The 27267-nt window shown below is 36.2% G+C and overlaps 2 protein-coding genes across 4 annotated transcripts; both read left to right on the top strand.

Moving 5' to 3' along the window:
* The first annotated feature begins 10553 nt into the window (after positions 1 to 10553).
* Positions 10554 to 15219, top strand: LOC115988028 (putative disease resistance RPP13-like protein 1). Its single transcript, XM_031111658.1, has 2 exons — positions 10554 to 11674; positions 14801 to 15219. Exons 1-2 carry the CDS (start codon positions 10703 to 10705, stop codon positions 14804 to 14806), a joined length of 978 nt encoding a protein of 325 aa, XP_030967518.1. The 5' UTR covers positions 10554 to 10702; the 3' UTR covers positions 14807 to 15219.
* Positions 15220 to 21080: 5861 nt separating this feature from the next.
* Positions 21081 to 24717, top strand: LOC115987787 (DNA ligase 1-like). 3 transcript variants are annotated; one of them, XM_031111391.1, is made up of 4 exons: positions 21081 to 21239; positions 21333 to 21414; positions 22639 to 22704; positions 23035 to 24717. In XM_031111391.1, exon 4 carries the CDS (start codon positions 23080 to 23082, stop codon positions 24532 to 24534), a length of 1455 nt encoding a protein of 484 aa, XP_030967251.1. In that variant the 5' UTR covers positions 21081 to 21239; positions 21333 to 21414; positions 22639 to 22704; positions 23035 to 23079; the 3' UTR covers positions 24535 to 24717. The 3 variants fall into 3 exon arrangements, with proteins under 3 accessions (XP_030967251.1, XP_030967250.1, XP_030967252.1); XM_031111390.1 differs by lacking the exon at positions 21333 to 21414; XM_031111392.1 differs by lacking the exons at positions 21333 to 21414; positions 22639 to 22704.
* The last annotated feature ends 2550 nt before the right edge of the window (positions 24718 to 27267 follow it).

The following is a 27267-nucleotide window of genomic DNA, read 5'->3' as shown; positions in this document are numbered from 1 at the left end:
ATTTATACAAATTTTTCAAAAAGAGGAACAAATGTGATGTGAGTCATGTGACAAATAAATCAACAATAACAAAAAGAACCATTATTGAAAAGAAATTAAAGTGGTTGAAACAATAAGAAAATCCACCAAAAGAAAAACAAAATTTGAAAAGAGAGTATTAACCTTTTTTTTGTTGTAGACAACTTGGAAGGAGAAAGGTGGAAATGAAGTAATAAGAAATTTCTATGAAAATTAAGATGAAAGAGGAGTGGTAGGAGTAGATGAAAGGTTAAACAAAGTGAAACGGTAGAATGTAAGAAGATATAAATGAGAAAATTTTAAAAAGTCTATGAAGGGAATAAAATGGAAATTTTTAAAAGATAGTGATTGGAGGAGATGATAGAAAAAACTAAGAAGACAATGGTTGAACAAAGTGAAATTTGAAAAAAATAAGAAAGGATTCTAATGATATGGCGCAAAAAGAATTTTGTAAAATTTATTTCTAAGCTTTCATTATTATATATAACTAGTACGTAATCCATGCTTATGCATAGGAATGATGAATTGTAATTGTGTTGTTGATGTTAGCTTGGCTTATTAAAGATATAAGACATAGTTTGACCATGACATTTGAAGATACTAAAATAGTTTTTCCTTACAATATTTATGATATTTATTACGTCAAGTTTCTTGTTACATTGCTATTACGTATATGATTTTGAAAATCATTATTGGATACTATATATACAATATCAATTCATAATTATTGTCTGCAAAATTCTACTAAATACAACACAAACTAAAATAATAAACTAGGCAAATAGTATCTCCTAAATTGAAAGAGGATAGGTGTAGAGGATCGTTCAGCACAATTACAATTTTTTACGTTCAATATGTTCACATACAAAATATCTGAATAAAAACTATATAAAATATATGCTCATTAGTTCCAAAAAAAAAAAAATTAAAGTCTAAACAATTTAATTTGTATGGAAAGCTAACAAAGGCAAAATCCAATTTTGATTCTAATTGAATTTTCTCTAAACTTTGGTTAAAATGTATATATTACATAGTCATGGTATATTACATAAATGATTTATAAATTTGAATTGTTTTTAACTATTTGATTAGGTTTTTTATGGTTTATTTATATTGGACTCTTTGTTTTCTACACTAAATTAGCTCATTTAGCACAAAAATTAAAAAAAAAAACTTAGATTAGATGGGACACATGGCGCAAAATTAAACTCAAATTGAAATCCAATTTTTACACTGAATTAACTTATTTGACACAAAAATTTAAAATTTAAATTAAATGAAACACGTGGTGCAAAATTAGACTCTAATTGAATTCCAATTTGAAATTTAATTTGGATTTTCTCTCAATTTTACCTATTATTATATATATAGATATAGATATGTATAGACATTATTTTTGGTTTTTTATTCTTCATTGATTTTATTTTTTAGTTATAAACATCTGCCAAAATTTTTATAACTTAATTGGTACCTCTATGTACAAAATAGGAAATATGGTTTGATTTGTAGGATTAACAATATATTTTAACTATTGCCAAAAAAAAGGAAAAAAAAAGAAGAAGAGGTGGATCCATTTTAAATCTTTTAGGTGTCGGGTTGAAAAAGCATCCCTGATTTTAAATACTAAAAATGTGGAAGGTTTTATTTTCCCAGTTAAAAAAAAATAATAATAACGTCTTTCAAAGAAACATGTATTTGCGAAGTATATATACTGTAGCCATTGAATTAAAATAACAAAGGATTAGAGGGGAAAAAGAACTTAAAATATAATTGTAAGGACACGATTCTCTGGCGGCCCAATAAGGATGTTGGGCTCGAACATGAAAGATCCCTCACAATATGATTTGTAGAGAGTGGGCTTAAAAAGCTAGCCGCTGGTCACGGGGCGATGTCCGATCCTGGTTTTAGTGGAATTCAGGTAGAAAAAGGAGTTGGGCCTGAACATTTAAGCCCTAAGACGTCGCACCCTATAGGATGGGACTCCTCGAAGTTGATCCGAGGACCGTTGAGGCCTACCCCGGTTATCCAACGACGGACTTTCTTCAGTGAAGTCCGGTGTTGTTGAGATGTTCTCCCCCATGTGATCCTCCTTTTTCGGAGGTGGGATGGGCTCCCCTTGTGATTTACTTACTTTCTTCTTTTATACTCCTCTGTGTTAATTGTCCTTCGTCCACGTGTAGGGTCAATCTTCACAAGACTGATATTTGTCTCATCAGTCTAATCCCAGAATTGTTGGGTATGGTTGATAAGGCTACAGAGTACGGCTCTGTCATGTGTTGGGTCTTATCTGGAAGGGTAGTAAGGATAACTTCCCCAAGATATTTTGGATCTCCTTACAAATTCATCCCTATACCAGTTTTACCCCTCTATTTCGGTGGGATTCAGGATCTGCCGAGGACCAAACTGTCCTCGGCTATCATCCAAAATTGTTTTGTGCTTTGTACTGTAGAGCTTGGGCCACAGCTCTCCTCGAACTGGGCCCTCGGATTTTCCAGGAGCAATTGGGCTTGGTTCTTAAATTGTTGGGCCCCACAATAGCCCCTCAAAACCCTTCTATCCGACTTCCGGGTTGGAAGGGAGGGTTTTGGCAAACCTGGGCCCTTAATATGGCTTGTTTAGTTCAACCCCGCATTTATGTGAACGGTTTCCCACCCGTCCAGGAGGTTAGCCGGTTTTCTAGGGATTCCTTTTAATCTGCTCGTGATCTACTCCTGCCGCTTGGCTGTCCCAGACGCGTCCTTAATGAATCCCCTTTTACGAGGCTCATTTATGTCCGGCGGCTCATCTGATAAGGTGGGGAAATGGAACGGACGCCTCTTTTTTCTTCAGATTCCTTTGGGAAACTTGAATGAATTTAATACCCTCCGTTCTGCCCTTCCTATAAGAAGGCAAGCAGGAGGCCATCACTTTCGTGCAGACTCCTCTCCTTCCCTCTGAGATCTGAAACCCGTAGCCTCCTTTAGCGCCTGCTTAGCCCGCTTGTTATACACCATATCAGTGCACTCCTACCATAACGAACGATGAAGGATCCATGCCCCTCCTCAAAACACCATGTTCCGATAAAGCTTGAAATGGCTCGATCGGGGCAAGGATGGCGCAGACTTAAGATCTGTCCCGCCTCTCTTTCAGCCAAAATCCGAAGCAGGGGCTCGTCATGTCGAATTCTCGGCATGACTGAGTCGAGAACACCCAATATCAGCACCACTCGGCTCCTCACAAGCGTACCTAACATGGCACCAGTGTGTTAGGAGTCAGGGCTGAGGCAGAGGCGAAGTGCTTCTGCTTCTCCCTCTCTTTGCTCACTGGTGCCCTCCCCCGTCTTCCTCTTATAGTCTTCCCAGCACCAGTTCCGCCCTGGTGCTGTCCTTCTCCCTCTTTTGCTCCTCTCTTTGTCTTTTCATTTCTCCCACTCTTCTTCTCCTCCTTCTCTTACTTATGTCCTCCATCTTCTTCATTCATCTCCTCCCTCTTCTTCATTGATTTCTTCCTTACTATTTCCTTCTTCTTCGTTCTTTTTTTCTTTGAAGTGAGTTCTTCTCTTAGTATGAGCAACAATGAGGCAGAGATTGGAGAGACTTTGAAGACAAGTTTGAAAGGCGCTTGACCGTTTGCTTATCTGTACTGTGGACGTTAATGCTGCTTCGGCAGCCCCTCTTTTGTATAGGCTTGTTGAAGCCCCTTTTTGTACATTGTAATGATTTTTCATATTAATAAAAGTTGTTTATGTTTCATTTTTCATGTTTTGTCTCTGTTTTATAAATTTGCAAGCGCCGCTCGGCACAATCATATAGCATCTAAGTCAATGACGACTAAGACCAAAATACTTAATAATAAAATGATGTTGCCATAACTTTAATGGAAGTGCTTGGCATAACAAGGTAAACCAATAAAAAGTAATACCTACCTCCTTGGCTTGGATCCGAGGACCATGCAAGGCCTTGGTTATGTCCAGAACTTGTAATAATAATAATTTTTTGTACTTGGTTTCCCCATAGGCTTGAGTCCGAGGACCATACAAGGCCTTGGCTCTGTCCAAAACTTGTAATATTTTCTTTTTTGTATTTGGTTTCCCCACAGGCTTGAATCCGAGGACCATACAAGGCCTTGGTTCTGTCCAAAACTTGTAATATTTTCTTTTTTGTACTTGGTTTCCCCACAGGCTTGAGTCCGAGGACCATACAAGGCATTGGTTCTGTCCAAAACTTGTAATATTTTCTTTTTTGTACTTGGTTTCCCCACAGGCTTGAGTCCGAGGACCATACAAGGCCTTGGTTCTGTTCAAAACTTGTAATATTTCCTTTTTTGTACTTGGTTTCCCCGCAGGCTTGAGTCCGAGGACCATACAAGGCCTTGGTTCTGTCCAAGACTTTATGCTCTTTCCTCAGGTGTCTCATAATTTGCCGAGCAGTTAGTTGTCCTCGGCAAAAGTTACTCCTTGGTGTGGGCCATAGTCCGTGGGCTTCCATGCAGAACGGGCCTGGGCCGCGAATTTATTAGGCCCACGGATTTAGAGGCATTTCCGTAGTCTTTGGTCACGCAGTACTTTTTGGCGTCCCAGTATTCGAGGTGCGCCTTCACGAGGCTCCTTTAATCTCAGGGTTGCAGACGGCATTGGAAATCGAGCTGGAGACATTTTGTCTGTAGCGTTCCTTGGGACGCTGCGTGAATTAAATGCCATCACCTCATCTTTTAAATAAATAGGAGAGAAGGTTGCTTTACCTCCACACGAATTCTTCAGTCTCCTCTCTTAGTACATCATGTTTGAGGCGAGGATTGGGGCAAAGGAGCTCTCTCTGCCACGAAAGCGTCGTGTCTTCCTGAGACTCCAGATAGTGAGGTACGAGCCAAGGAGGCGTAGACTCAAGGGAATATTTCAGTTCGAGAGAGGGGAAAGGATGTTTCTCCCTCTTTTAGTCAAAATCCAAAGCAGGTTCTGGTCATGCCAGATTTTTGGTATGCCCGAAGAAGGAATTTCCGCCATCAGCGCTGTCTACCTCGTAGCAGGCAAATTTCTGCGGGGGCTTCCCAACTTCCGGCTCCCTGCATCTTTTCCGTAGATGGTGTTAGCCTGAGGTCAGGTTCTTTGGCTGCCTGAGTTATGGGCATGTAGAAGCGTCGAGGAATAGTTTCCTTAGACGACACCTTGGAACTGTAGCCAACCTCTCCTCTGAGATATCTCCTCGGCATCATCTTCACTCTTTTGTACTTTTCTTTTGCTTACGCAGTTAACTCTAATGTAAGCTGGTTTCAGCTTTTATTGTACACTGTACTGTTCTTTAGCTTTAATAAAAGACGTGTTTATTTCTTTATACATACTTTTTTTGCAACAACCACTTTGGGTCTGAATGTTAAGTCTAAGCCTGCCTTTAACAATATTCTGGGCGGAGGAACACTTTAATACAAACCCTTATTAGTTTAAACTCGCAAATATTATCAAGTATAACAATGGTAATTCTCAATAGATTGAATTCGTGGAACTAACCGAGATAGCTGCTGAGCGCTGCGTGATGCACGTTAGACGAATATCCGTGAGGGCAGCCGATCAGCGATGGACTTGGATCGTGCCCTTGGGGTAACGTACTGTGCCGTATCGTATCAGCCCCTTTGGCACTGGGGATCTGAGGGTAGACCGGGGAACCCGTGCAATTGAAGGGTTGACCCCACTATTACTGAGAGGTTCTCTTCGGATGGATTTTGAGGTTTATATGCCATAGTAGTAGTTTCTTTTTTATAGTTGGTTTCCCCATAGGCTTGAGTCCGTGGACCATACAAGGCCTTGGTTCTGCCCAAAACTTATGATCTTTTAATGTACTTGGTTTCCCCATAGGCTTGAGTCCGAGGACCATGCAAGGCCTTGGTTCTGTCCAAAACTTATGATCTTTTAATGTACTTGGTTTCCCCATAGGCTTGAGTCCGTGGACCATGCAAGGCCTTGGTTCTGTCCAAAACTTATGATCTTTTAATGTACTTGGTTTCCCCATAGGCTTGAGTCCGAGGACCATGCAAGGCCTTGGTTCTGTCCAAAACTTATGATCTTTTAATGTACTTGGTTTCCCCATAGGCTTGAGTCCGAGGACCATGCAAGGCCTTGGTTCTGTCCAAAACTTTAATGATCTTTTTGTACTTGGTTTCCCCATAGGCTTGAGTCCGAGGACCATGCAAGGCCTTGGTTCTGTCCAAAACTTATAAGGTTTTTTTTTTTTTTTTTTTTACTTGATTTATTTATTTATTTATTTATTTATTTATTTTATTTTTTTTGGCCATAAGCCCCTACACCAGGGCGGGGAAAGTTGGCTCGAGGCTGGAAACCCCTAGAGATGCCCGCGCCCTTGGTACTGCAAAGCGTAGCCCCTAGCAGAAGTTTTCGTCGGAGCGACAACTATATGTCGCCGGAGACGGAGGAGATCCCAGAAATTTCTGCTTGCCAATGAGTTGATTCCACCGCCATCTGCGCCAACGCACAAGCTTTTCCCACAGACGGCGCCAATTGTAAGGACACGATTCTCTGGCGGCCCAATAAGGATGTTGGGCTCGAGCATGAAAGATCCCTCACAATATGATTTGTAGAGAGTGGGCTTAAAAAGCTAGCCGCTGGTCACGGGGCGATGTCCGATCCTGGTTTTAGTGGAATTCAGGTAGAAAAAGGAGTTGGGCCTGAACATTTAAGCCCTAAGACGTCGTACCCTATAGGATGGGACTCCTCGGAGTTGATCCGAGGACCGTTGAGGCCTACCCCGGTTATCCAACGACGGACTTTCTTCAGTGAAGTCTGGTGTTGTTGAGATATTCTCCCCCATGTGATCCTCCTTTTTCGGAGGTGGGATGGGCTCCCCTTGTGATTTACTTACTTTCTTCTTTTATACTCCTCTGTGTTAATTGTCCTTCGTCCACGTGTAGGGTCAATCTTCACAAGACTGATATTTGTCCCATCAGTCTAATCCCAGAATTGTTGGGTATGGTTGATAAGGCTACAGAGTACGGCTCTGTCATGTGTTGGGTCTTATCTGGAAGGGTAGTAAGGATAACTTCCCCAAGATATTTTGGATCTCCTTACAAATTCATCCCTATACCAGTTTTACCCCTCTATTTCGGTGGGATTCAGGATCTGCCGAGGACCAAACTGTCCTCGGCTATCATCCAAAATTGTTTTGTGCTTTGTACTGTAGAGCTTGGGCCACAGCTCTCCTCGGACTGGGCCCTCGGATTTTCCAGGAGCAATTGGGCTTGGTCCTTAAATTGTTGGGCCCCACAATAATAATAATAAACTTTTAGAAAAGTTTTATTAAAAAAAAAAAAAAAACCTTTCTTTCTATCTTTTTTATTTTGATTTGGTGAGCTAGTGGCAGTTGGTAGGAAATTTCGATCAAGACCAGTTTCAGACTTTCAGTCATTAGGGTAATCAGAGCAAATAGATGAAACCTACACTAGAATGAATTCTGTCGAGCTTGGCGTGCTTTAGGGTGAAGATGAATCATATGACCAATTGATAAAGCAAAAGAAGAAATAAAAATGATATGAATAACGACTTTTTCACTTATTGGGTGGATACATTTTAAATATTTCTTTTACATGCCGTGTTGAAATAGCCCCCTAATTTTAAATACTAAGAGCATCCACAGTCGGTTTTGCTATCTCATCTTATTTTACCATCCCAAAAAGTTACTTTATTAATTATACCATACTATTTTACAATACACCCAACATCCCAAAACTCTATTTTCCTCTTCTACTCATTAAAATAATATATCTTCGTAATAAAATATATTTTTTCTTTTTTTGTTTTTTCTCAATTTTCTCCCCCGCGTCCCTTCCAGAATCCTCCATTACTTTTCACCTTCTTCCAGCCTCCTCCTCCAATCCATCATCCATATCAACCCAACTCCTCTCCACAACTCCTTCATCATCCATATCAACCCAGATTGGCGAAACAGAAAAGAAAAAAAAAAAAAAACCATCACGCCTATCACAATGCCACAGCCACCACAACGCCGATCACATATACTAGCAAACCCAAAAAAAAAAACAAAACAAAAAACCATTAACACCCATGCCGATCACAACACCATAGCCACCACAACGCCATAGCCACCACAGCTCCACCGATCTCGCCACCCACAGCCACCACAACGCCGATCACATATACCAGCAAACCCAGGAAAAAAAAAAAAAAAACCATTAACACCCACGCCCACCGAATCACCGTCATCAAAACCCACGATCTCCACCGTTGTCAAAACCCACACCTCCAAAGAAACCCACCAGCCTAGCCTCATTGGAATCACTATTGGAGCCATAGGAGCTCCGATTCAAACCCATCGGAGCCACGCCGACCCATCCGATCTCACCGTTGAGGAAGCCACGGGGTCTTGGGTCTGAAGAGAGCAGAGAGTAGATGAGAAAGAGAGAAGAGAGAGAAAAGAATAGAAATAATGAGCGAGGAGAGAGAAATTTCCGGTTAAAAATAAGGAGAGAGGATTAAAAAATTAAATTTTTTATACCATTTAGCTACAGTACCATCTTACATTTAAGATGGTACTGTAGCTATATGCCAAAAAAAATTTAACATTTCCCATATGGCCTTCCAATTGCTGAGCACATTTTGGGCTTAAATGCCAAATGTACCTTACATTTGGCATTTGACCCTCCAGTTGCGGATGCTCTAAGGGCCCATTTGGTAATGTTATTTTAGTAACGTTGTTTGTATTTTTTGAAAATACGTGTGGGTGAAAAAGTGTATAGAAATATGTATAATGTTGTTTAAAAACTGAAAACATGTATTTAAACACATGTACCAAACAAGCCCTAAAAATGTGAAATAGTTTATTTTTAAAATGTAAAATCTTTAACTAACATAATATATATATATATATATATATATATTAAATAATTTTGACCTAAAGGTGAGAGTATTAGTGAAATAATTATGAAAGTTACCATAATAGTAATACCGTTATGCCACTTAGGTGGATCCATTTTAAATCTTTTAGGTGCCATGGAAATAGCACCCCAACTTTTGAATACAATGGTGATTCTAGGAATTTTTTTTTTTAGGATGATCACTAAGAAATTTAAATTACCACAATATTTTTATTGGTGCCATTTTTTAAAGAAAAATGAAATTAGAAATTATTTTTATTGAATAAGTTAACCGAATTACAAATTTTATCCTTTTGTTTTATAATAGGCTTTTTGTTGAATAATTTTTTCACTTGTTGTTGTTTGGTCTTGTCTTGTTTTTGATTGGTTTGTGTTTGTTGTTATTTGAGTTAATATTTATTATTGTTATTTAAGCTTTAAAAAAAACAGTGATTAAGAATTATGTTTAGAGGCAAAATTAATTTTGGAGTAATACTACGTCTACAACATTTTTACAGTAAATCTTATGCAAAAAACTATTATTGGTGAGTAAAAAAATAATATTAGTATTTGGTCCAAATTAGAATCAATAACAGCTTACTACATTAGATTTGTTGTAAAATTATTGTGAAAATTTTATAAATGTAGTTGCACTACTCTTATTTTTGTTGAACCCAATTTTTGTAATTCTCAAGTCAGGGTGTTCAAAATTTTTATTAGGATAGTCATAATAGGTTAGTTTAGCATATAATATTTTTTTGGCAAATGTATATATACAAATTTTTTTTGCAAGTCAGGATGGTCCTGTGACCACCCTGGCTTGCATGTAGAACCGCTCCTATTTGAATACCAAAAATGTGGAAAACTTTATCTTTAAAATATAAAAATATTAACTAACAAACAAATAAAATATTGAAGTGAGTTTTAGCTATTTCAATTGGTAAAATATCTTATAGAATCGTCGATTGGGGTCCTACATAGAATTGTTGGGAGTGCCTTGAAGTGAGTTTTAGCTATTTTTTATATTTTGGTCAAAAATTGATATAAAGAAATAAATAAGGATGATATATGTTAAAGAGTGATTAAAATTATTAAAATAAATAGATAAATTTGATATAATGCAACTTTCATACTCTACGAATCTACTAACTATATAAATTTTTCAACATAGATTTATTCAAAAGCCAAGCTTAATACAGACTATACAGTCCACTTTTAGGAAACATGAAGGCATCCTAATGAGAAATGACCTGGTAATGGCATGGTCTTTCCGCACCGGTTGCATTCAAGTGGCTCGGATGTTTTATTAACTTTGAAATCTTTAAACAACAAGACTTGAAAAAGGTAGACTCACTCTTTCTTTCACTCTTTATTTCACAGAACAAAGAAAATCTCTTCACTCTTAACTAACTCAAATTTCAGTAGAGTTCTTCTAATTCCCAGGATCGAATCATGCCATTAATCGGAGAGGCTGCCTTATCCTCCTTGTTTGGGGTGCTGTTTGACAAGTTAACCTCCTCTGATATGTTGAAGATCTTTCAGCAAGAACAAGTTCATGCTGACCTCATCAAATGGAAGGAAATGTTAATGAAAATCATGCAGTGAGTCTACCTTAAAATGTTAAGGAATTGTGAAAGATAAGAATGATTTGGAATTGTGAGAAACCAATAGGGGAAGGACTAAAACAACAAGATCAAGGGTGCCCACAACTTCTCTGGTGAATGAACGTCATACTTACGTGAGGGATGAGGATAAAAAGGCTATCATCAAGTTGTTGCTGAGTAGTGAATTTAGTGATGCTCAACTCTCTGTGATTGCCATAGTTGGTATGGGAGGATTGGGTAAGACAACTCTTGCCCAACTAGTCGACAATGATGATGATGTGAGCCGTTATTTTGACTTGAAAGCATGGGCTTGTGTTTCTGAAGATTTTGACATTGTAAGGGTAACAAAAGCCATTCTACAATCTGTCACTTCTAACCACTACGAAACTAATGATTTAAACATAATTCAAGTCAAATTGAAGGAGAAATTATATGACAAGAAGTTTTTGCTCATTCTAGATGATGTTTGGAATGAAGACTATGATGATTGGACTAAACTACGTTGTCCGTTTGAATTTGGGGCTCTAGGAAGTAAGATCATTGTCACCACTCGGAATTACAGTGTTTCATCAACAATGGGAACTACTCCGGCTTACGAGTTGGAAGGGTTATCAAAAGATGCTTGTTGGCATCTATTTAAACAACATGCATTGGGGGCAACAGATTTTACAACGCATCCAGAACTTGAAGAAATTGGTAGAGAAATTTTAAACAGATGCAAGGGGTCACCTTTGGCAGCAAAAGTACTGGGAGGCGCTTTACGCACTAAACAAAGTCCTATTGAATGGAAAAATGTATTAAATAGTAAGATCTGGGATATCCCAAAAGAAAAAAAGGGTATTATTCCGGTTCTTGAATTAAGCTACCAATACCTCCCTTCACATTTAAAGAGATGTTTTGCTTACTGTTCACTATTCCCAAAAGATTATGAATTTGAAAAGAATGAGCTTGTCTTGTTATGGATGGCAGAAGGTTTGGTTCAAGAAACAGAAAGAAACAAGCCGATTGAAGATCTTGTTGCTGAGTATTTTCATGATCTAGTCATGAGATCATTCTTTCAACAGTCAAGCAATAATGAATCACTCTTTGTCATGCATGATCTTATCAATGATCTAGCTCAATGGGCAGCAAAAGGCTTATGCTATAGATTGGAAGATACTCTCAGCAGTAACAAGCAATCCAAGATTTCTGCAAAGGTAAGACATTTCTCTTACATTCCATGTCAGTTTGATGGCATCAAGAAGTTTGAAGACTTCCCCAAAGATATGCATCTACGAACCTTTCTACCCCTACCAAGAAATAACATGTGCCACTTAACAAACTATGTTCCTAATTGTTTGCTACCACAATTAAGCTACTTAAGGGTACTGTCTTTATGTGGTTATGAAATCATTGAGCTACCAAGTTCAATTGGTGATCTGAAACATTTAAGATACCTCAACCTTTCTCATACTTCAATTAGAAGTTTACCAGAATCAACAAGTTTTCTATATAATTTGCAAACATTGATGTTGAAAGGTTGTCACAAACTTACAAAGTTACCGGAGAAAATTAGGGATCTAGTTAATCTTCGGTATCTCGACATTACAGATACCAATTTAATTAGAGAAATGCCAGTGGGAATAGAAAAATTAAAGAACTTACATACACTATCCAATTTTGTTGTGGGGAAAGATAGTGGGTCCAAGATAGGAGACTTGATGAACCTGGAGTTTCTTCGGGGAAGACTTTGCATTTCGCGTTTAGAGAATGTTCTTGATGTTGAGGATGCAAGAAGGGTCAATTTAAATGGTAAGAAGAATTTAGATGCACTAGTGATCAAATGGGGGTTTGCACCTAAAGATTTACAATATGAAAGCATTGCAATAGATATTCTTGACATGCTACAACCTTGGACAACGATGAAAGAACTTTCAATTGATGGCTATATTGGTGTGAAATTCCCAACATGGATAGGAGATCATTCCTTTTCTAATATTGTGGACTTAAAGATTGTTAGATGTGAAAAATGCACGTCCTTACCCGCTATTGGACATCTATTCTCCCTCAAATTCCTTATCATTATGAGTATGTCTAAGGTGCAAACCATTGGTCTTGAGTTTTATGGGGAAGGTTGCTTGACACCTTTTCGATTCTTAGAAAAACTTCATTTTGAGGATATGCAAGAATGGCAAGATTGGATTCTTTGTGGAGTTGAGTACGGAGATTTCCCTTGCTTGCGTGAGCTTTTTATCTCTCAATGCCCCAAATTGCAAGGAAAATTGCCAAACCATCTCCCAGCATTGGAAAACTTTTCTATTAAATATTGTGAGCAGTTGGTTGTATCAATTCCAAGCCTTCCAATTCTCCAAGAATTAGAAATTGTGGGATGCAAAGAGGTGGTGAGCAAAAATAAGGAAGACTTATGCTTGCTAAAGTCAATTATTTTTTCTATTCCTGGTCTTAAAAGCTTAACAAAAGAGTTCATGGAAGGGTTAGGAAAGGTAAAAAACCTAAAGGTAATTGATTGCAATGAGCTGACATCTTTGTGGCAAGATAGTCTCATGTCCCTTGTGAAGTTGGAAATCTGGTCGTGCCCTAGTCTCATCAACATCAGCTTGACGTCTATGTTAAAGACACTGTATATTAAAGGTTGCGGTGCTTTAAAATCCTTGCCAATGTCCAATTGTACATGCTTGGAATATGCAACTATTGAGCACTGTAATTCTTTAATGTTCATTTCAAGACACCAGCTACCCCCAACATTGAAAAGGCTAGAGATACAAAGATGTGCGAATTTGCAGTTTTTGATAGATGAGGGAGAGGCTTCTTCTTTATTAACGAAAGAGGAGAGTATTAAGAGCAATGCATCACTTCTTGAGCACTTGTATATTAGTAATTGTCCATCTCTAAATTGTGTATCATTAAGAGGTGAGCTATCTGAGAAGCTTAAACACCTTGAAATTTGGACATGCTCAAAGCTGACATCCTTATCATCAAGACACCAGTTACCTATGGCTCTTAAATACCTTCAAGTATATAATTGCCCAAAGTTAGAGTCATTGGCAAACAAGTTACCCAATAATGCGTCTCTTGAATATCTTAAAATCAGTCATTGTCAAGAGATTAAATTCTTACCGGAGGGCCTACATAAACTCTACCACCTCAATGAGATCCACGTAGACAACTGTTGTAGTCTTGTTTCATTTCCAGATGGAGGGTTTCTCCCTACTCACCTGAGAAAAATATTGATCACTAACTGTGTGAAACTAGAGTCCTTGCCCCGCATGCATAACCTCACTTCTCTTCAAACCTTATGTATATATGAATGTACAAGCACTGTATGCTTTCCAGAAGACTCCTTCCCTACCAACCTAAAGGAACTTTTGTTGAAAGGAGTGACTAACTGTAAGCAAGGATTGAACAGACTCACGTCTCTTATGGTAATGGATTTCAAGATTGGCAGTCGTTTCCTGAGGAGGATGATGGGAAGATGATGATGCTGCTACCTACTTCTCTCACCTCCCTTTGTATCCTAAATTTTCCTAATATAGTGTTACTATCATCCAAGGCCTTTCAAAACCTCTCTGCTCTTGAAAAACTGTATATCGACAATTGCCCTAAACTAGCATATCTCCCAGAGGGCCTGCCTCCCACACTTCTGAAGCTTTATGTTTACAATTGTCCAGTGCTGAAACAACAATGCAAGAAAGGAAAAGGGCAAGAGTGGTTGAAGAAGATCAACAACATCCCGTTGGTTAAGATTGATTACCAGTCCATCTATGAGCTGGAGGAGGATGAGTAATAATTGTGTAAAACAGAGAGCATTTATGCAATATGATTTTAAAAAATCTGAACCCTCTTCTAGTGTTGCAGCAGAGGCTATCTTCTGACTGGAATGTTATTTCAACTAGACATCATTCCTTGCATAGATGATTGAAGCATTGTCACCTATGCACTGCAGATGGAAAGGTATTTCATTAAGCAATATGTTATAAAATGAAATATAATAGTTTCGGTAGAATGTGTACCAACCTTGTTAATGATATTGACCATTCCATAACTTGTTCATATCCTTATGCTTTTCTTGGAATGCAAGAGCCCTTTAGTTTGGATAAGATTCCAGAATTAGATCTTAATTTATTGAATCAAATTCCATTGTTAATTGCCAATTAATAATTGGTTCTCTATCATGGGTGGAGAGATGTCTACCTATGCTGATATTTTTCTTCTATTATTGTTGTTATTGAAGCCACTCTTAGGAATCTCTTTTGTTTTTTGTTTTTTTGTTTTTTTTTTTTTTTGGGTGGGTTAATTACTCTTTTGGCAATTTAAAAATGCAGAAGTGAGACCATGCATGAAGGGAAGGCTGCCAATGCTTCTCAAGTTCTTAACTACTACAAGCACAAGGTCATGATCTGTCAAGAAGCAAAGCTGGGACTCATTCTTTAAAAAGTTGTAAACCTCCTGTTTGCAAGTGGACACAATTTCTTGATTTTTGAGAACGTCGACTGCTGAAATCAGTGGAAGTTAGTACCAAGAGAGTTTCTGGTGAGAAGCAAGCTTTCTATTTAAAGATTCAATGGGAAACCAAATTGCAATAGGCTTTCATGGTTTGATGGCTTAGGAGAAATCCATAGTCCCTCCTCTGACAATTTTGGAAGCCTTATCCTTCTTACTTATGAAAGGCAGGGTGGCTGCACTTGAACTTACCAGTAGCTCTGAGGATTGCAGCTTTTGTTGTGGAAAGTAAACACCAAGCTGGGAGATATTAGTTGTTAAGAAAAACATTTCTTGATGTGTTGCATTCGAGATTTTCTAGTTTGCGACTGTCCAGTGGTGAAACAGCACCGCAAGAAAGGCAGAGGGCGAGAGTGGTTCAAGAAAGGCAGAGGGCCTTTCGTTGAGATTGATAACAGAGAGCAAAATGTACAGAAATAAACATATTTACTCCTAGGTACAACATTTTGAAATTAGTACCTCTCATCCTGTGTTTGTATATATATGCAATATTATTTTTAAATATCTGAATCCTAACCCTAGCTAATGCTTCTAGTATTGCAGCAGAAGCTATCTTCTCAACTTCTAAAAATTCTTCTCAAATTACAAAATTTGGAGGTACGATAAACTTTTGGGTTGTAAATGTTCAATTTTTATTTTTACTTTTTTCCTTTTTACCATTCTACTTCTGCCACTTTGGATTTTCAGCTCAACAATTGTACTTATTGAAGAAATTAAAGTTGTAATTTTTGGTGAGTTTTGCTTCAGATTGTGTGTTTATATTGCTGATTAAAGTCAATTTTGTGTGGGCATATATCATCGTGATCACAATTAGTAAGATAAATTTTGGTCTCACCACCAGATTATAGTGATCTCATATGTAATACTTGATAGCCCCACTTGTTCTTTCTCTTGCTTGTTTCTCAGTTTGTGCTTCCATATCATTTTTCTTTTTCTTTCATCTTTAGTTTGTTTATTGAAAACGTAGTATGCCCAATGATGTACACCAAAATTTTGTTGAGAGGTTTGGTATGGTTTTTTAATTCATTATCAGCCCTTTGCTCAACACCACTTTTCACTATCACCACAACCACAACCACCAAAAACTTAGTAAGTAAGAAGATGGAGTTATTGTAAAACTGGTAATAGAGATCATATTTGCTTTGGATGTTCCTTAGGTAACAGAAGAGATGTAAAGTTGGAATGATGATATCAATTAGAAAGTAAACTCTTTGAGCGTAAGAGTTTCAAGTAAATTGGCTTGGACCGCAACTATGTGCTTCAGCTGGTTAGACAGGAATGCTCGAGTATATAAAGACAATGCAAAAAGTAAAGAGGCAATAGTCCAATCAATCATGGCAAATTGGCCAGTGTTAGATGCAGGCTTTCTATGCAAAGATTGAATAGGGAACCAAATTGCAAGAGGCTGCTTTCGTTGGATAGTTTAGGAGTACTCCATAGTCCTTAGACAATTTATGAAGCCTTATCCTCTGTTCTTATGAAAGGCACGGTGGCTGCACTTTTACTTACCAGAAGGTCTAAGGTTTGTAGCCTTTGTTGTGGAAAGCAAACACCAAGCTGGGAGATACAAGCTGTTAAGAAAGACATTGCTTGATCTGCTACGTCAATTTTCTAAGCTCCCAGCTTGGTAATTCTTCAGCGTCCTGTTTGATGCTCTTTTTATGCAACTTTTATGTTAAACATCATATGTACTAATTGCAAGTTTCAGGCTTACCAGTTAAAAAATTATCTTTATGAATTCTGTTGACTAACCACCACTTTGACTAATAAGTTGAAAATTGTTGTTTGAATCTTTACTTTCAGCCATCAAATAATCCTGGCTTAAGAATAATCTGGACAGCATTGCAAATTGTACTTGAAATTATAGCTTTAAGATATACCACTATGGTGAATACTATATTTTATTATCTGGTAAGGCCATCATTTTTTTTCCACTTTTGGAATTTTTCTTGGTAGTGAAGCACAAAAATTTTAGCGTTAATTTGTAGTTTATTTTTCATATATATATATATATATATATAGTTTATCTAACTCAATTTCATTTCAAATTTTCAGCTGCTTTATGATTGAGGGTTGGATGCAAAAAGTGGGCCAGTCGTCCAGCATTAGATTGATTTATTGGATTCTTGCAAAGATGGTCACATTAGCTAAATTCTGGCATCAGGTAGTAAAAACTATTGTGTTGGTTTCTTATCATTTTTAACTGTGAAGGTCAACTGAAATACAAAAGTTGATCAGTAAGGAAGATACATTGACTGAATTATGCTATTTGGGATGAAGGTTAATTGATAGTGTTTTTTTCTCTCAAGGCTCATATCCACTTTCAAGGATTTCACAATGGACCAATAAAAGAAGGGTCAATACTTCTTTGCTTGATGAGTATTTGGGTGCAGATTAAACCTCTCTCAATACCACCTGACCTTAGTTGTCAATTTTAACTTATTTAATAGTTCCATTCAGTAAATGTATATTAATAGGAAGAACTTTGATGCAGCTATTGAATGAAATGAAGCAGCCTATTTGTAAGGATACATCCCCAAACACAAGGTATAATATTGAAAACAACACTCAAGAACCTGAATTTATATTTTGCTGACACACATTGTTTTTAAAAACACGCTCTAATTATAGGATAGACATGAGATTTAGATTGAAATGGGAAGCTATGGCTTCATATTTTTATTTGTTTGAACTGGATTCAAATTTTTTAATTTTAGTGAGACAAGATGATTCACCTGATTGCAGGTTCTATATTGTGATGTGGAACATGTTTATCAGTGGGTATGTATGGAATGGAGGGATGGCTTTTCAATACTATGCCTCACTGGAATGTTATTTCAACTAGACATCATTCCTTGCACAGATGATCAAAGCATTGTAACCTATGCACTGCAGATTGGCAGGTATTTCATTAAGCAGTAATAATATAGAATGAAATATATTATTTTCAGTAAAATGTGTACCAATCTTATTATAGATCTTGACCATTCATTCAAATATGCATATTTTTACCCTTTCTAAATTCTGGCATCTGGTAATAAAATGTTTTGTCTTGGTTTCTTATATATCTTTGTTAAGTGTGAAGGTCAACTGAAATACAGAAGCTAATCAGTGAGGAAGACACATTGACTGGCTTATGCTATTTGGGAGGGACTTTTTTTTTTGCAGATATTGAATGAAACAAAGCAGCCGTTTTGTAAGAATACATCTTCCAACAGAAGGTATAATATTGAAAACAACACTCTAGAACCTCAATTTATATCTTGCTAACATTCAATGTGTTTCAAAACAAACTCTAATTATAGGATAGACATGAAATTAAGATAGAAATGGGAAACTATAAATTCATATTTCTGTTTGTTTGATCTGGATCTAAGTTAATTTTAGTATGACAAGATGGTTCACCTGATTGTGTTTCAATGGGAACAACCTTTACTCTTATTATATGATCTTTAAGAAGTAAAAAATCATTGCTATAATAGATCTGGTATATTGCTTTGAAGTATATCTTGTTAGCTGTTTGTTCAATCTTACTTTTTCCTTTTCTTCTCCATTTTATTTTTCTATGTTTCTCTCTACTTTCCTTTTTATGGTTTGCCCAATTTGAATCTCTAGTGAGCTTAAAGATTGAGGAATGAAATTATTCAGGCCTGTGAGGGCAAACACGCCCCTAATTGACTTTTCATTTGTGGTTGTGTAAATAAAAATATCAGTGCCCCTTTCTTATATCCTTCTTATCTTTCAAACAGAAGCAAGTTAGAGATAAGTACTAGAAATTTGTGAAGAATTCTTTCATTTTCAAAGTTTTTTCTTTAGATTAGTGTATGCTATAGTACTTTCATTTCTATAAATATAGAACAAAAAACCAAGGTGTTAGTTGTCACTGAATTTTTATTTGTAAATTTTCAGGCAAGTTTTACATTGGTTATGTGATCTAAAGGAGGCTAACCAGTTATCATAGATATTGTAAACCATTGATACATGGAAATGGCAAAGCACTTCCACTGTTTTTGCAATTGTGGTTATTACAAACAGTTTTCTTGTCTTCATTTCATAATGTGCCACTGTTTTACTTGTTCTGCATATTCTATTTTGGTCTTTGTAAATAGTATAGTGCCTCCACTCCCTTGATAACAGAATGGGTCTTGAATTTCTCAACAGGTGTCTGCAATTCCTATAAGACGCTTTTGGAAGCAATCACCATAATGCCAAAATCCTTTCTGTCTTCTATAAATTCCCTGCCCATCGAGCTTGAGCTGCTAGTAAATTGTAATATCTATCCTTTTAAGCACCTATATTAATGAGAAGACTTATTAGGTTTGCTTTACAGCTTCAGATCGTGGTAATGATGGAGCTTATAGTCTTTGAAATCCTGACTCAAACTATTCAGTGGTGAAAACTCTTACTACTTGAGAGATGTCTTATAATGTTGGTGCTTGATTCTTTCACTCGCCTTGCCTTGTCCATAAAAAATTTCCCAATGAATACCTATTGGTTTGGGCTTCCAGAATCTTACTTTCTTTGAATTTTTGGCTGTCATGGAAGATGGAACTTCTCCATTTTGAACATTGTTTAGCTTACCACATTAAAACATTTCAAATATAGCCAATCTATATTGAACATTGCTTGTGATGTATTGTTATTAATTTTTTTTTTTTTATAAGAAACCAAGCTTTATTAAAAAGAACTAACCTCAAACCATACAACCCAGGGCATCCTTTGTGATCACATATAGCAAATGATCAAGTAAGGCCACAAGGGTATGTTTTGGAAGATTCTTCAAGCAACAGTAGAATCTTTTGATGGACCATAAATATGCATGGGGGACCTTAATAACATTCTAGAGCATGGGATAAGATGGGGATAGTGTAGGTGATACTCCAAACAATTTTTTGAGTGATTCCATGCTATTGACTTGGGTTTCAATGGAAACAAGTATACCTGGTCAAACTAAAGGTAGGGGCAAGAAATGCATCAAAGAGAAATTAGACGGGAATGTGCAATGATGCTTGTGAATTGTGATTTATTTTAGTTTCAAAAATTTGATGCAAGTGTATTCTTAGACGAGTTTGCACTGATCCATATAGAATTTCAGTTTCATGTCCTTTTTTTTTATTAGAAGTAGGAAGATTTTGTTTATTAATTTTGGAAATTAGAAAGTGCCACACCCACCCCTCATTAGTATGGGGCAGTGAGCAAGATTTGGGATTCTATTACTCGAGTCTTCACCTAATAGACAAATTTTGGGAATAAGAAATGAAATTCATATTTAAAGATCTTAGTTGTTTTTGGAGGTGCTTAACAATAAAATATATATTTTGTAGAAGATTTTTGAATTTCATTGAACTAGAGGAGGTGCTTTAAACCATGTTATGGAGAGGATGTGTAATATCCTGACCCAAATTATGTGACTAAATTACATAAATTATGTGATTATTGTTAATATTCTAACCTTTAATTAGGTTAATTTAAAGAGTGAAGTCCCTAAGTAATAAGCTTGATTAACTATATGTTGCTCTTTATTATTAAATCAAGACATCAATCGATTTTTGGTATAGAAAATTATAGGTTCTGCTTCTAATGATTGTACTCTTTATCATCAAACTAAAACACCAATCGATTTTTGGTGTAAACGGAGATTGAACCTCAGATCTCGTATTCAACCATCAGAGATTTTACCAATTGAGTTAATTGGAACCCATAACTATATGTTGCATAAGTGATATTATGTAATAGTTTAAAATACAGTCAACACATCTGATATCGGGCCAATTCCAACTAGATCCAAGACATTTCAAAACTAATCAACTTGGTCTATAAATCCAACATGGTCACTAAAATGTTACTCATTTTTATGCTTTCTATTACAGTGATCAAGAACCAAATTTGTCAGTTTTAAAATGGTTTAGACATTAACCCAAATTTCAGGGTGTTAACCGTATTTTACCTTAAGGGCAATTAATTATGACATCTATATATAGTTACATGGTTAATGTTGTAAATATGTAAGTTAGATAAGGGTAATTTAGTATTTCCACATGCGCGCCTCTAACCATCAAATGATGACAAATGTAATACCAAAAATAAGCCCAAAGACCAACACCTGGCCTGTCCATCTCATTTAGGTCTCTACTCTCTATACCTTCGCAAGGAAGCAAACTCGAACAACCCAGAAGGCTATAAGAAGCTCTCGGCTCCCTTTATTCCTTCTACTGTCTTCGACAAAAACAATCGATTCTACCATTGTTCCCCTCAGACTAGGTAAGACTTCTAACTACCAACTCTTTTCTTTTGTACCCATCATTTCTCCATGGGATTTTTAGTAATTGGGTTATTGGGTGTTTGTCAAATCAGAAAATTTTGAGAAAAGAATTTGTTAAATTTTGTGATCTGCAAGTGGCTTTCTACAAGGGTGTTGGGAAATTTGGAAAAACTGGTAAGACTGGTTTTGAAAATATATATATGATGTGTTATTAAGGCTTTGGAAGGAACTGATTGTTCATTACTTGAGGGTGTGGTTGTGGTTGTGGTTGTTGTATATGAATCTTTGCATGTGATTGAAGATTAAGCAATATTGGGGTTTTTTTTTAATTAACAAAAAAAATTCTGGGAAATATTCTTCAATCATTAATAGAATTTTTTTAATTTAAAATTTTGAAGAAAAAAAAAATTGGACATAGTATTTATTGGGAACTGATTGTTCATTACTTGAGGGTGTGGTTATGGTTGTTGTGTATGAATCTTGCATGTGATTAAAGATTAAGCAATAGTAGGGTTATGCTGAAATTTTCTGTAATTTATTGGGTTTCAAAAAAGTGATATGGATTGTTTATAAATGATGTATAAAAATCCACACATGAAAAATACGACTATATGCAAATTTCTCTATGATTTTTGTGTGAATATGTGTTGCAACTGCCACTGTGATAGATTCTGCGTTTGCAACGCAAAATAGTTTGTATTAAATTCTATTTTGTGAGTTTGGATGTTTAGGGTAGTTCCTATGAAAGCTAAGAGTAAGACACTGTATGGTTGTAATGGAATCGCTCTCACAGCAGCAATTTCTAAGTTGACTGCAATTCTGCTAGCGCGGATTTGAGTATGTTGGCTTGTATGATTTTTAATAAATCATGACTTTATGATTATGCTCTGAGAATGTTATGGCATGTTCTAGACATCTATAAGAGTCACTCTGTCAATTGGCATGAAAATTGGAGTGATTTGATAGCCCATTTGGATTTTGTAAGTATATCCTTCTGGAATAGGCAGTAAACAGCAGGTGACATACCTATCTATGGGAATTTATATTTAAAGCTAGGGTGAATGAATTGAGCTGGAAATTGGTATTCTTATCATTTGGTATGTCTAGAACCTAGATAAATTTTGTATGCCTTGGTTCTACTATTTAGTATCTTTGAAACAATGTGTGGTTGTATCAGTATGTTTGAAGTTTATGAAGGAAGTTGTATGATGAATTGTAATTGCCAAGTTGGTTGCTATGAGTTCCTTGAATATGATTTAAGGGCTTAGTAAGGATTAGTTAAGATAACATAAGAGGATTATGGTCATGAGTGTTGATTAGACTATTGTGAGCTGTGGTTGGAGTTAAGTTGAAACTAAGATTAAGTTAAAGTTAATTTAGCTCCTATACTTGATTTAGGTGAAGTAAGGGAGGATAGGTGAAGAGATCTGCTTGAGACTCTAGCAACCCAGCTGCTGGATTGAGGTAATGGATTATGCCATGAAAATTTAATGCTCTATGTTCTTAGTATATGTATTTATGTTCATCAATGCTTTTAGTTAACTCATATTTGATATTTGTTTACAAATTATGAATATGCATTGATTCAAAACCAGTTTTGAGATTCCTAAGTTATGATATGTTTGGAAAAAATAAAAGCTTTTAACTTAGTAAGGAGATGATTATTATGGATAAGTTTGATTATTATGGATAAGTTACCCATATTATATGCATAGCTTATTATTTTTGGCAATTATTATATAAGAATATCTTTACTTATATATAAAAAAACAATTGGTTTGCTGCATCTTTCAGGGAATTTGAGGTTGTGAAAAAGTTACATTTCTACTGTTGGCAAAAATGTCAGAGGTGGAAAACAAATCCGAATCCATTAGTGGAGAAGAAAGGGTCAAAAAGGAAGAATTCCATGTTGAAGTGAAGACCAAGGATACTAAACCAAATGATGTGGTGGAAGAGAAGATGGAACTTGAATTGAAGACCAAATCAGTCGAGAAAGAAAAGCCAAAACGTAAGGAAGACCAGAAGAAGAAACATAAGGAGGGAGATGAAGAGAAATCTAAGAAAAAGGATAAAGAGTCAAAAGAGAGTGTGAAGGAGAAAGAGAAAGAGAAGAAAAAGCATGAAGATGGAGAGCAGAAGCAGGGAGAGAAACATGAACATGAAAAGAAGAAGAAAAAGAAGGAAAAAGAGCGTGACACCATTACAGATGAAGAGCAAAAGGAGGATGAAGAAGCTGGAGAGAGTCTGAGAAAAGAAGGGAAAACAAAAGAGAAGAAAGATAAGAAAGACATTGAAAAAGAAGAGAAGAGGAAAGGGAAAATAGATGATAAAGAAAAGGAAAAAGAAGAGATGAAGAAGAAGAAAAATGATGGGGGTTCAGGGGATAAAGAAGAGGACAGAGAAGGGAGAAAATCAGATAAAAAGAAAAAAGATAAGGAGGAGAAGAAGAAGAAGCACAAAGATGAAGACACGGAGGTGGAAAAAGAGACCGAGGAAGACAAAGATAAAATATTGAGTGTGAAGGAAGAGGATAAACACACAGGGAAATTGGTGGATGAGAAGCATAAGGAGAAGGTAGACAATGAGAAAGATGAAATGAAGAAGAAAGATAAAAAAGAGAAGAATGATAAAGAAAAGAAGGTAAAATTCAAGGATGAAATTAAGAACGGGAAGGACAAGGAAAAAGAAGATGATGATGAGGAGGAAGAAGAGAAAAAGACAAAGAAGGAGAAGAAAGAGAAAAAGCACAAGGGTGAAGCAGACGAGGGAAAAGAAGATAAAGATGAAGATGAGGAGAAAGAAGAGAAGAAGAAGAAAAAGAAGGATAAGGATAAGAAAGAAAAGAAGCATAAGGATGAAGTGGATGAGGGAACAGAGGATGGAAATGATGAGAAAGAAGGGAAGAAGAAAAACAAGGATGAAACAGATGGGGGGAAATGCAAACCTGAAGTTATCTCCAGGGATATTGAAATTGAAGAAAATATTAAAGAATCAGAGGGGGGAAAAGGGAAAGAGGATGAGAAAGATGGGGTGAAGGAATGCAAAGAGAAAAAAAGTGAAAAGAAGGAAAAAGGTGAGAAGAAAAGAAAACTTGATGGGAAGGACAAGAAAAAGGGCAAGGATCTTGTCAAGCTAAAGCAGAAGTTAGAGCAGATTAATGGAAAAATAGAAGCCCTATTAGAGAAGAAGGCAGACATTTTACAACAGATGAAAGAAGCTGAACAAGTTGAAGATGGGAATCCTGTTGCTACTGAGAAGCCCACAAATGTGGCAGAGGCCACAACCAATCCTTAGAATGGCACTATCTACAACATGCTTTGCCCTATATCTTTTCAAATTATGTAATATATGTTAAGCCATAAATCTTTTAATTTTGTGTGAATAAAATGTGATAATTTTCAATATTTCAACGCAGGTCTGGTTTTAAACACTTGTAAGTAAAATTTTCTGCTATGTAACAAGTTCTTATTATGGTCACATCATTGCAGATGTGTTGTTAGGTAAAATAAAAATTGACATTGCTCAATTAGCAGGTGCCTGAATAAATATTGTATGCTTGGAACTGGAAGAACAAACAAAGAATCCTCTATCTCCCTCGTCACATCACTCCAAATTTACTAACATTTGTGGTTTGAAAATATTCATTGCTGTGTGAAATCATTTTTGTAATGATGCCTGGGCCAAAGAGGAAGCACTCAAGTCGAAGATTTTGTCAAATTATAACTACCCCTTGTTGAAATCTTCCCTCTTTCACAGGGCAATTCTGATGTTTATTCTCTCAATGCAGTTTATTCATATTGCTTCTCCCTCCCTCTGTGTAAATCGATTATCTTGAACCTGAATACGCAATATACAACCCAACCATTTCAAAATACTTCGACTACACAATATACAACCCAACGTGACAAATAAATGCAAGGGACAACATTTTTTTCTAAAGAAAGAGCATATAGGTAAATTAACATCATAATCTTACTTGTATTTGATTATTATCATTGAGGAATATAATCTAGAATAAGGCATATTGTCTTTCCATAATGGAGGGGAGAGAAACTCCCAACAAATATTTCCTGTGTTACTTAGGAGCTTTACAGGTCAACAACTGCTTCCACTGTTATTGCTTTGTCAAGGAAGAACTTTACCAAGATCTCTTTGTGAGAATAATTACCTTCAAATTTATCAATTATCACTTTTCTCAGAGGATCTCTTTAGCTAGAAGACCACTGAATGTATGAACCATCTTCTTTAGCTTCTGTTTTAGGGAAAAATACCCATAGACCCCCCCGAACTTTAGAGGAGTGGTCATTAGACCCCCTAAACTTTTATTTTGACCAATTTACTCCTTCAACTTTACACATCTGCCAAATCACTACCTCTGTTAATTTGCTGTCAAAATTCTAATAGAAAATGCACATGAGACACACATGAAACAAAGGAGAGAACTGTTTTTTGAGTGAGGGAGATACGGTTGATCAATATGGCCATTTCGTCGTTCAACCACAATATGGATCCACACCAAACACATCCAAAAAAAAGTCCCAAATCTCTAAAACAAGTTTCTTTCAATTTTAAGAAAGTTCTAATGGATCTGGATATGAGGGATTGCGCCGCTAAAGCTCCCTAGGGATTTCCTGGAAACCCAAACATCCGGAGGTTTTTTGTTTTTAAGTTTTTAATTGAAAACAAAAATTCTGGGTTTTGCAGAATTCGGTGTTGTTGGGATTAGAATTGGATGTGGGTTTTACCGTTTTGGTTAGTTTTCTTTATTGGGTTGGTAAAGATTGTTAATATAGATGGTGGAGTTGGCTATTGGGGTTGTTGATTACTGCTCCCAAAGAATTCGTCCAGAGAATGCTTCAAGGGTAAAAGAATTGAAAGTCCAACATTCCATCCTTGTAAACCATGCTTCATTGTAGGAAAACAGGGTCTCGAAACTAAGGCATCATGGGAAATATTTAGAATGAAAATATCAGTAAAATGGTGGCTCTTGAACAGGAGATCCATATTTGCAGCTGGACGGTGCAGTGGGACCATAAACGGCAGGACAAAGACTTCCAGCCCCGGCGGTGGGAATGCCATAGTGGTGTTCTAACCATTGATCTCTCTTTTCTTCTCATCTTTTTTATTATGGTATTTTAAGCATCACGTGCGTCTCACGTGTATTTTTTGTTAAATTTTTGACAGCAAACTAACGGAGGTAGTGATTTGGCAGATGTGTAAAGTTGAAGAAGTAAATTGACCAAAATAAAAGTTTAAGGGGTGCAATGACCACTATTCTAAAGTTTAGGAGGGTGTGTGGACATTTTTCCCTCTGTTTTATTTGGAAATCGCATATTCATCTGACAAAGGCCAAATATGTTAATGCAATTAACGATGGACAGTGAAACTATCAAAAAAAAAAAAAAAACAAGATTGTTTCAAAATTCACCAATAATATGCAACTATCAAGTGACTATTTATCTATGGATATTTGAAAGGTTTGCGCAAGTGAGATTGAAGTTATTTCTCTTTAAACAAACTATGGTCATTAATTCAGAAATTTAGGTAAACAGAATAAAAATATGAGAAGGGGTGAAGAAAAAAAAGTTAATGATATTTTTCTTTGATGAAGCTTCTTTGGACTATAAATTCTATAAAAGTAAACTAAAATTTCAAATGATAATAATTTGAAAGGTTACATTGCCTTCAAAGTACAAATTCAGGGATTCATAATTTTAATTCAAACTTGAAATTTAAGCCCACTAAGTTCAACACAACACTTGATTTAGTAGTTATTGTTTTTGGTTAACTGTAGAACTTATAAAGGTAAGGACTATGTTCTTGTCCAAATTGAACAACCAACTCTTTGACATTTATGCTCTATGGCAAAACAAATTGACCCTGTTTGAATAATTGAAATCATGTTTTTAATATGTTTGGTTGTGTGTAATTGTATGCAACAATAATTAGCAAAAAAAAAAATTGCTTATCTGACAACCCATGGCCATCACCCGGCAAACTAAAAGATTCAAACAAATTTCTCATTCT

This window comes from Quercus lobata, chromosome 4, assembly GCF_001633185.2.
Source record: "Quercus lobata isolate SW786 chromosome 4, ValleyOak3.0 Primary Assembly, whole genome shotgun sequence".
Classification (NCBI taxonomy): domain Eukaryota; kingdom Viridiplantae; phylum Streptophyta; class Magnoliopsida; order Fagales; family Fagaceae; genus Quercus; species Quercus lobata.
This window is presented reverse-complemented; position numbering and strand designations above follow the sequence as displayed.

Coding starts and splice junctions, on each gene's coding strand:
- LOC115988028 (XM_031111658.1), top strand. CDS start 10,703: ATGGGAGGATTGGGTAAGACAACTCTTGCCCAACTAGTCGACAATGAT.
- LOC115987787 (XM_031111392.1), top strand. CDS start 23,080: ATGTCAGAGGTGGAAAACAAATCCGAATCCATTAGTGGAGAAGAAAGG.